Genomic DNA, 11,041 nt, shown 5'->3' on the forward strand with positions numbered 1-11,041 from the left:
ATATATGTTTGTGTGTGTGTGTGTGTGTATTTTTTTTACTTGGTAACGAGTCAGGCGGTGCTCACTATTTTCGATTCGATCCCTCGGAGATCATTCCAAGCTTATTTGAAGGCAACCCCCGACACTTGTCTAAAAGCGTAGGTTTGATGTAACATCATCCGATTTTTAAAAAATATTTAAACCGAAATTTCCATGATTCATATTTTATTTAAAAAAAGTTATTCCCATTGATTTAAAAGGTAAACTTAACAATTAATCTCTTTCAAAACTTTGTACCTAATAAATACTAACAAAAGATTTTGATGGCGCTAGGCAAGTCACGACTTGCCGCCCTGAAAAAAAAATACACCGAAAATTATTTTCTAAAAAAAATGCACCGACATGGCCCAGCCTAATCGGAGCGTGGCGCAGGTACCTGTAATATTCTACGGTAGATAGATTTGGGAGGCCTTCAAAATAAATAAATCATAGTTTATAAAAAAAAAAATATCTATCAAATATAATTTTATTGAATTCAGCCAACATTAATGGACTTCAAAAGGAGAGAGAAAAAGAACCAATGTCGCTCTTGACAATTATAGTTTCTGAGAAACGTTTTTTTAAACCAAAAAAAGAAAGACATTAAATATATTATAAAACCGAAATAAAATCCCTAAGAATTTAACAAACCAAGATAATTCCGCGCTAGAACAAACACCCACAAGTGGTCCTCCTGGACCACTTGTGGGCGATCCCTACGAATTCCTTGAGGGATTGTGCTACTGTGGGACTTGTGCACACACGGGCGATGTTGACAGCCACTCCTATGGCTTCTCAAATGTCGATGGCTGTTCCCTCACGAGGGGAAACGGGTCACCCTCCAGGATTGACCACGCCTTCAGAACGTTCAACCACCCCATCCACTCCTCTTCATTTCTGTAATACAGGACAGATTGGCTCCGACGGGGCCGTGCACGAAATTTCGTTCACTTCGAACCACAAACTGTCAATAAGAGAAACTGATTCCAGTACAGGGTACGTGATGGACACCGTGATTCCTTCAATCAGTTCCCGGCGTACACGCGGGCTTGCAGGACCTTCCGGACTGTTTAAATCCTTGGAAGACATTCCAGACAATCTAATAAATTATAAGAGAACATGCCAGTCTCCATCCAGCAGAAAAAAAAACTAATCATATAAAGTAAAAGAAATAAAATTGAAATTAACATAAGGGAAACCAGACTGAGTAATACCTAAGTCTAACGCGATACATATGGTTTAAGATCTTTAACGTGAAAAGAGCCGAGCGACCTTCCATTATCATTTACCAATTTGTAGATTAGGGGTAACCGTATTTACGTTGAATGAAAAGGATCATGAAGACACCTGTTCAGTTTAGCCGACATTTTCTTCTCCCTTGAGAATAATATACCGTCAAAATCTGATCTCCTATCCGGTACTCAAAACCCTATCCATTTCTCTTTATCGAGCTTGGGAATATTATCAACACACGATTCATCCTTTCGGTCGAGTTTGCTTAAAGGGTGATTTACTGGGATGGTGGAGTGACGGATACCATAGAATTGAGTTAACTCAGTTATAATTTTGTTAATAAACTCCGTCCCGTTATCGGTATGAATAACCTCGGGTTTACCCCACCTTGAAATAACTAGATCTTCCAAGGCTACGCCTACATTTTTCGCATTGGTTGCTCTTAGGGACGACCCGGACGAGCCTGCAGTGAAACTCTAGTACGCTGACAAATATCACACCCGTTCACATAATTAACATCCATGAAAACTCCGGGCCCATAATGTGAGACCACAGAACATGCGTATGTCTTATCTACACCTAGGTGGCCTAAACGTTCTCTCTTCTATACCCCATACTTGGCACATTACTTTAATCGCAAATTCGATTCTTTTCCTCATTTGCACCCCGTTTTCCCGTCATGCCTCATACGGAAAACTTCGCCCGTGAATGGTAGAGAGTAAAATCATGAAGATGGTAGGTTGCTCGGTTTTTGGTCCTTTATTGAACGTGTTGTGAAAAACTACGCTTGTTCCACTATATGTAAGGCCATAGATGAATACCATAGATGAAAACAACTTTTGTTGCGCATGTGTCGATGTTTTTAGTAAATTTAAAATTGTCATAGCCTTCACTGGATAAAAGTAACATTTTCGATCTTTCCTTTCTTCTTCACTTTCATCCATGGCATGAGAATTTTTATCGAAAAACTTATTTTGGTAGGCCAAAACATAATAAACATACCATTGCCATAAGTGCAGTGAGAGACTGGTCACGTTTGCAAATCATTAAGGCTGTTTACATGGACTGTCTATGTACCAGCTTTTCACTCAGCGCAGATGACAAGGTTAGTTAAAGTTTGCGTGAAGTAACGTTACAGATTTGAATCATTGAACATTAATTAGTGGCTTCAATTAAGTTTCTAAAATTGTAACTAAAATTTTAAATGTCTGTTCTTTTGTTAACTGTATTTTATTTAATGTGGAACTTTTCTTTAAAACTTTTTTCTTATAACTTTTTTCAGTACATATTATTTTAATGTTCTCAAAGTCGAAATAGTGATACCGAGTATGTGAATGTTATACAGGAACAGTTTTTCGATTATCTTTTTTGCAGGCGTTAATGTGTTCTTTCCTTCTGACTCTGACAGGTCTTTCGGATTAGCCGATATAGAAACTGTTGCATCCTTTTCATCATATGTAATAAATAGAATGCGTTCTTTGTTCTCTACATAGCGAGTCTTTTAAATAAGGAAATAAACCGAAAAAAATCTTTTTGAGATTAGTAGAGGCTCACCAGACTTTCATTATTTAATACTTTTTTTAGTGTATTTTTAAATTGTCCTACATCTGGAAGTAATCAATTTGATTAGAAACAATATTCCGTTTATGCACATAGAAACTTGATTTAAATTTATCAATTCGTCGATTGACAAATTTGTTTATAACATTCTTTGACAATCCATTATTTAATCATAATTTTCGCGATTGTATTCAGATTCTGCCTAACGTGTTTTTCTTCAAAAAGTAAAATCGCTCTATCGACCAGGCTGTTAATGACGCTAATTTTATCTTTAAGTAGCGCATATGAATTGAAATTCATATACCTTCCAGAGCAAGTTTCGTTTCTGTACCAGTCAGTCTCTAATCTCCCATCGATTCTTCTGATTGTGATGTCAAGGAAGTTGATACTATCACCAATCTCCTTTTTTCGTAAATTTAAAGTACCCTCTATGTAAAAAACGAAAAAATGAATTTTATTTATTGTATAAAATATAAAGAATATAACAGTTTCAAAATCGGCCAATCAGAAAGACCTATTGATGTCAGAAGAAAAAAACACATTAAGGAATACAAAAAAGATAATAGAATAAAAGCCCTCGTCGAACATTCGCATACTCTGGACCACAATTTTGACTTTGACCACATTAAAATAATAAGTACGGAAAAAATTTGGAAAAAATAATTTTAAAAGAAATGCATCCACTGAGGTGAAACAATGAAAGTACCCAAAATTCAGATTTTCACAAAAGCTCTATTAAACTTTATGCAGGGGGAATTTTGGCCGTCTATGAGTTCGAATTTGGTGTACGTAGTCACAACTTGAATGTGTGCATTCATAATAATGGAAAAAATGCCTAAATAATCACAAGTTTACCTGAAATTTGGTATGACTAGGGGTTTGAGGTCGCGTATTTAAATTTTTATGGTTCGCTGAATAAATTTTTTATTAAAAATCCGCATATTATATCTTCCAGTTTCAAGTCATGGCATGCCAGAAAACGTTCAAACAACACTTCCTGATGGTGAAACGACCGTGATGACTACAGAGCAGATCATTTCATTCTTTCACGGCGAACGTACTAATAATGCTAATCAAGGTGAGTATAATATCATTTTGTTAAACCAGCCCACGATTTTTAGGATTAAGAAAGAAATTTAAATTTAATTTTTTATCAGCTAATAAAATATGGATCCCTCTGAGCAGCATTTTTCCTAATAAAAGTACATATTCTTATAGAAAATATAATTGTGCACCTTTTCAAACACGAAAATACTGCAGCTCTTTCCGCGATGACTACAAGCAGCACACTTTATTGAAAGAACTTAGATATTTATTGTTGTTCACTGCAACATAATTTCTAAACAACAAACACGTTCCGCTAACTTTGACTAGCAGTGAGCTCATTGAAAAAATTCTGGTTGATATAACTCATTGCGAGAAAGTAGTTCGCTAGACATTGAGAACGTCTTTTTCGAAATTAAGAAAAAAATCTGTTTGAAATTGTGCAAGGTTGCAGTGAGTTCAAGTCAATAATAATCTCTGTCGCTGGAACGTTTTGTCGCTATTTTGCCACTTTTGAGTTTTTATTTTAAAAATATTGATTTCCGAAGAACTATAACGGCAGTGTGTGTGTGTGTGTTAACTTCAACTCGCTCCTATTTCCATAAATTTCAACCGAATTTTTTTGCAAATTTTCAGGAAAACTTTCTTAAAGACTGATAAAAATCTTTCTCGCAATGAGTTATTTCAACCATTATTTTTTCCCCTAAATGACTGCTAACCAACTAGTCGAATGCGCATATGATATGTCTTTTTCCCATTCCTTTTCTAATTTCCGTCTCAGTAATTGCCCTGCACACCTCTACATTTTTTTTATCCCTTTTCTTGACAAGCGGTACCACCAGCCCTGTCATCCACTCTTCCGGCCACCCTTTTCCCTTCCATTTCTTATTGCACATCTCCCGCATCTCTTCCCTTACCCCTCCTCCTTCATAGTTTATCGCTTGTTTCTCTATGCCATGCTCTCATGTACGTATACCCAGTATTATTTTTAGCCTATCTGTTCCTTCATCCATTTCTTCCATTGTTATTTCGTTCCCTTCCTCCATTACTTATTGGAATATCCTTATATTTCCCCCTTGATACTATTTTTCTCTCCCTAACAATCCTTGAAATAATCCCTTCACTCACCTATTCCTTTTTTTTATTCGCGGCCTTTATTGCCTCTCTTTCTCTATAACATTTTCCAAACCCTACCTTCTTTGATCGAGTTTTTTACTTCTCCCTTGCATTTCTTCTTTCGCTTTTTTGTTTTCCTTTCCAAGGGATGCCTTTTATGTTTTCTTTTTGCCTGCTGTACTCCATCACCTCCATTTTCTCTTTCTTCTGTTGTACTCCCAAATCTGCATTTCCCCTTTCCTGACATTTCTTACTAAGTCCTTCATCCTCTCTTTACTTTCACAGAATTCCTCGTCTCACTATCCTCTCATTCCCTCTTCTTTTCCTTCTGTTGAACTTATTTTGTCCCTTACCTTTTCAATCGACCCCGTCGAGTTTTCAATTAACGAGCCTACTCCCTCCTCTTTGCCATACCTAACCTTCTTCTTTTCGATATTTTGCTTTAACTTTTTTGATTGATTTACCCCCCAGACTCACATTTGTGTGTATCTTTCCTTTCCTTTTTTCGATAAATATGATCTCCCCTTGCTCATCTTCTTCATTATTGAGATTAAATGTAAACCATCCTCTTTCCCCTATCACGTCTAGTAACTGCTTGCACTCTCGGTCCACTTTCCTGTTTTTGATTCTTCTTATGTACTCCGCCTTTTCTTCACCAGAAATCTGTCCCCCTTGTTCGCCAATATAGACATTCAAGTCCCCTCCTATCACAATTTACCCTTTCTTCTTTTCCTCTATCCACTTTCTTATTACTCTTCAGCCTTCCTCTTTCTTTCGTCTTATAAAACCAACGCTTTTTTACTTATTTTTCTTACCATTGTTCCGTCGTTTTCCCGACTGACACCCTCTTTTCTTTGTTTTATTGTTAATTCTTCATTCAAAACAGAGACTACGCCGACCCACCCTCTCCCATTAGCGTGTTTCTTTTTTGCTTCTTAGACCGTCCATAGATAATAATTCGTCAGGATCCACTTTATCAAATTCCAGTCCTCTTAATCTGCCAAGTAGCATGTGGCAAGCCCTTCACTTTCGATAATTTTTACTTGCCCCTGTTACTGAAAGCTTTTTGATGATTTCAAAACCAAGTAATATGAGTAGATTCCTAAGATTAATACTGTGGTTCATGAAATTGAGACTGACGTTTCATAAAATTGTCAGAGAATCAATTTCCTTGAAATTTCAACTGTTAGTAATTCGGACGACGTTTCTAAAGTTAAAACAGAGACAAGGTCGTTGAAATTAAATGCCGCATCACTTAAAGCACACTTCGACTACCAAGAGAAAGCTGCGCTTCGAACTACCCTCGAAATTCATGGGTAACTTATGAAGGCAAATGAGAATCTTCCATCGGTCCTAAAGGCGGCTGCCATGGCACTTAATGCTCCCTTTGCAAAAGGTGATCTTCTGAATGTTTATCTTATTCGTAAATCCCTAAAATCCAATCCGCTGCTTTAACCTATCATTGTTGCCGAATTCAGCAAACAGTTGTTAAGGGATAAGATAATATAGCAGAGGAAAAATGTACATGTCTTCTCTACGACTAATCTTGGCTGGTCAGATAATGATAAAAGCCTCATTTTCATTCGTGCGACTTTGGCGCCTAAATAAAAGGATCTATGCCTTTGCATTGTATTTAAGAAGCCAAAAGAAGATGTAATATCTATGGAATGTAAAAGGAAAGATCTTTTGTTTAAAAAGATGACGACACGCCTAGAATTCAACTGTTACTGCTACAATACGTTGAATGATTCAAATAGCAATTACGCTATCTACGGAAAAGTTACACACACAATGGTGTCACATTGGTATTGTTTGGCTATGTGATCTCTATTGGTAAATATAACTTCAATATTTGAAAGTTTTTGAAACCTTATACATATAGTATGTACCTACAGTTAGCAAATTTGATCTCTTATTTCGATATGCTAAATGATTTCCACTTTTGTTAAAAAATTATTTAGAAACCTACGCCACTGCTTTTATCATTTTTAATGATCTCTTCAGTATCTTCTTTACTTGCATTTCTAACCAATTTTTTAATTTTAACTTCAATCATTACCCCTTCTCCATATAGATGGGTCATTCAGGACCCAGTCAAATTTCTTCGCTTACGTTTCTCCGAAACCCAAAGATGTTTGGGGTTCGACCCCTCTCCCTGAAAAGATTTCTTGTTAGTGGACAATGAACTGTAAAAGGACGTTTTAATTGATCATTGTGTTTCCGAGCAAGAAAAATTTCAAATCAAGGTTGTGCCGTAAACCACCCACCTGTGTGACCGCGTTAGTGATTCGCGAATATTTGGATTACTCTTTTTTGCAGGCTTTCGACATAATTAACCATAAGTTACTGCTACAAAAGTTGAAATCTTTTAATGTGTTAAAATTTGTCATGAAGCGGTCTAAGTCCTATTTTAATAATCGGATATCACAGAATTATTAATATTAGTGGTGGACTTTCGGAGAGGTGAGAATACTTGGGCGCGATGCAATTTTATTTAAACGAATCGATAAAATGTTCACTATATAAAAAAAGCTATGTTTATCCACATTAATTGCAAACTGTTAAATTTCCGGATTCAGAATCATTTGAAATCGGTCATTTCATTTTTTTTTATTTCTGCGGAAGTAAATATTCTACATAGATTTTCGCGTAGGAAATTGGCAAAAAAAGCAAGAGCGAGTAGAATCGGCAGACTTTTTTTCGCTCACTTGAAATTACCCAGTTAGAAAATTTATTGAAAATTATTTCACCTAGCATCTACGCCAGGCCGAAGTGTTCTCATCTCCTACGCGCTAGATCTCGATTTGACGCGCTGTTTAAATGCTCTTACTTTTTTCGATTCATTCTATTTAAGTGATACTTTTCAGAAAGATGCAAGGAAGTGTTTGTAGGTTGCGTAACATTATTTCGATACTGCAGGGCAAGAAAATTAATATCTTTTTTATACAAATCAGAAAGTTTAACCGAGCATATCATCTACAAAACAGTTTAAAGCATAACTCCGGCAATGTCCGTGTAAAAATATGCATAACTTTGCCTTTTATAGCGAATTAAAGTCCAAATATTTAATGAATTTAGTTTTTCACAAAATCCAGTTTCTTGACTTTCTTTCAGAAACAGTAAAACATACAACTTTCTTTAAGAGGATTACAGATTCGCCATACAATTTCCTATAAAGTCATATGTGACGCGCGCCGAAGAAAGGGGGTTTACTCTAGAAAAAATTAAAATCAAGGTTTTTACACATCTCGATCGTTTTTAGTTGGTCTCTTTAATAAAACCATGGGGAAAAAATCAGATCGTCATTATTTCTAATAATTTAGGTGTAAGATAACGGAGAAATCGGGCTTTGACTTGAGAGATCGAGATACCGTGCAGCACCTCCCAGCACCCACAATCGCATCTACGCGCCTCATCTATCCCGAATAAAAATGCTTCGACTTGAGTTCGACTTGAATTGTCCCCAATCGAGACATGCTGAAGTCGAAAAGGTCGACTTGAGCATGTGTCAGTTTTGTGACGGAGCCAGACTTCAACTTATGTGTTGGAGATAAGTTTCTATGTCTTGAAGACATAAATTTGTCCCTCGAGTCAAATTTTTACGACTCTAACACGAGCGGTTTATAACTTCGAGTGTATACCTGTCCTAACAAAAAAGCTGCCCTAGAAAATCAAAAAGTTTTCTCTGACATATCTTGACTCTTCCAACATCTTCCAGTTACTTTCGAGCATCTGCTCCAACCAGGGAAGGTCAGAGCATTTTAGAGAGAAGTTCATGAAGTTCAGCATCCGCTGGAAGAAGATTTAATGAACGTGTATAGCTTCAAGGAGCTACGCAACGCCCTCATAACACCTACGGAAGAATGTCCACCCATCACTATTGAGGAGGTGAAAAAAGTATTGAGAGTAAAGAAAAAATATTTTGTTCCGGGATCAGATGTTATCAATTTCCACCTTGTATCGAAAGTCGGAAGAGCCTATTCCAGAGTGGTTCGTGGTAGGTCAGGATGTCTGGAGATCTTGTTTATCGATAAGTGTGTCTCTGAAGACGCAGCATCCTACTACGAAGCATATCGAATGCCTGGAATGATTACTGAAAATCTTTTGATTTAACTTTTCAGAGTTATCACCTGTCTTTTCGAAAGCTTAAAGGTTCATCCGTACATCGTGAGGTGCACAGAGGAATTGTCACCGCTTTGGAAAACCAGATTTGCTCACCATCTGTAAAACATCTGGTAACAACTAACAATGTCTTTAAAGCGGCACTGTTAGTCCACTTCTATTTTTCCTTATATTATTGCCCCAATTTCTCGCCCTTCGCCATTCCAGGGGGTACTTTTGCGCCAAGCCTTTAAATTGAAAGCTAAAGCTTTACTATAAAGTCCCGCTAGGCATGCTAAAGCGCTGCCGGTGGTTCCTAAGTAACTAACCCAAAATCTAAATTAATTAATTCCGTGATGGATTTGATGGCATTGGTCTTTGTTTAGTGTTGTATTTTTTTAACGGTTGTGATTTACTGCAAAATCATAAATTAATTAAAAAATGAACGCAATACCTCTAGTCAAGGAAATACTTACATTTTGGGGATTTTACCTTGGATAAAATAGAAGATTTCGGATGTAAGTGTTTTTCAATACTATCCTACTTTCTTTATAAAGATGATTTCTGAAATCAACTACGTCTTTTTGTATTTTAATTATCGTTGTAAACTTCAAAGAAGGAACACACACACATACACACACACACACACAGCAAAGCCTTCATGAGTAACAAACAGAAACTTCTATAAGAGAAACTTATTTTTTTTATGATAAAGATATTATCTAAAGATTGGTTGAAGAAGGTTATCAAGGAGATGAATGTAAAACGTAAAAAGATCGTGCTTTTGATCGACAACTGTGCATCCCATACCGACTTGCCAACACTCGAAATCGTGAAAGTCATTTTCTTGACTGCCAATACCACCTGTAGACTATAACTTTTAGATAAATGGATCACACATTTATTTAAACGCTTTTATCGCAGAAAATTCGTTAAGAATATTCTTAAATGCCTTTAGGAAAACAAAAGCTCTGAGATTGACGCACTTCTAGCCATGGAGTTTTCCAGGAAAGCATGGTACACAGTAAGCGGCGTTACTGTCACAGACTGCTTAAAAAGAGTGGAATTTTGTTCAATACAGATGAAAAAAACTTGTTGCCTGATGAAAATAAGGTTGACGTTGAACCTTGCATTAAAAATGGGCCAAACTTGTGATTCACGAAACAACAGGTGAATTTCAACGCCAATCTTTGAAGACATCGTGCAGTTTGACAAGAACGTGTCTACCACCGGAGAATACACCCATGGACCTGAGCGAACACAGCTTTTAAATACAACAGTAGATAAAATTCCAAAGAAGCATGATGCTTTACATGCACTGGCAACGCTGCACAAATTTTATAAATATTTAACGGTCTTTGATAAAACATTATTTTATCAAATTTATGAATTCGAAAAAGTACATAAAATGTATAAACAGAAACGCAGAAGAAATTAACACATTTCTTTAGGTTAATATTATTATAAATTTGTTTTATTCAAATAAACCTTTTTCTCCTCGTTGTAAAACATATTTCCCGTAAATTTCACCAAGATAGTACAAAAATTAGCAAAAGTTGCGAATTTTTGATGCGAGCAAAAGGATGCACAATTATATTTTTATACAGGAATATATATTTAAATATTAAAATTCAAACGCTCCAACGCCGTTCAGCAAGAATAACACAGGCCCACAAAAAAAACAAAAGTGTCTGTGCAATTGACCAGACCGGCGATGAAAAGGCAGAAAATCGCAAAAAGTGAAAATTTGCTTCAAATTTGATTAAAATGACATTAAAATGAAGTTTTACGATTTTAAACCAATTTATAAACATTGAAAATACTTTACTGGGGGTTTTCGAGGTCGCTGATCACGAATTTTAAGTCATTTTTTTCAAAAACCAACTCCTAGTCGGCGTAAGTGGACAATAAACGTGATAAATTGATATTTTTTTCAAAAAATCGATGTTTTGGATACTGTTCTGGAGGT

The 11,041-nt window shown here is 36.1% G+C and overlaps 1 protein-coding gene across 1 annotated transcript in view; it reads left to right on the top strand.

The window, feature by feature from the left end:
* The window catches only part of LOC117177807, a 29,867-nt gene that overhangs the window by 9,940 nt on the left and 8,886 nt on the right, over window positions 1–11,041 (top strand). The window contains exon 2 of the mRNA XM_033368751.1: window positions 3,767–3,889. Coding sequence (XP_033224642.1) covers window positions 3,781–3,889 — 109 coding nt within the window. The 5' untranslated portion in view covers window positions 3,767–3,780. The remainder of the gene's footprint in view (window positions 1–3,766; window positions 3,890–11,041) is intronic.

Source organism: Belonocnema kinseyi, chromosome 1, assembly GCF_010883055.1.
Source record: "Belonocnema kinseyi isolate 2016_QV_RU_SX_M_011 chromosome 1, B_treatae_v1, whole genome shotgun sequence".
Lineage (NCBI taxonomy): Eukaryota > Metazoa > Arthropoda > Insecta > Hymenoptera > Cynipidae > Belonocnema > Belonocnema kinseyi.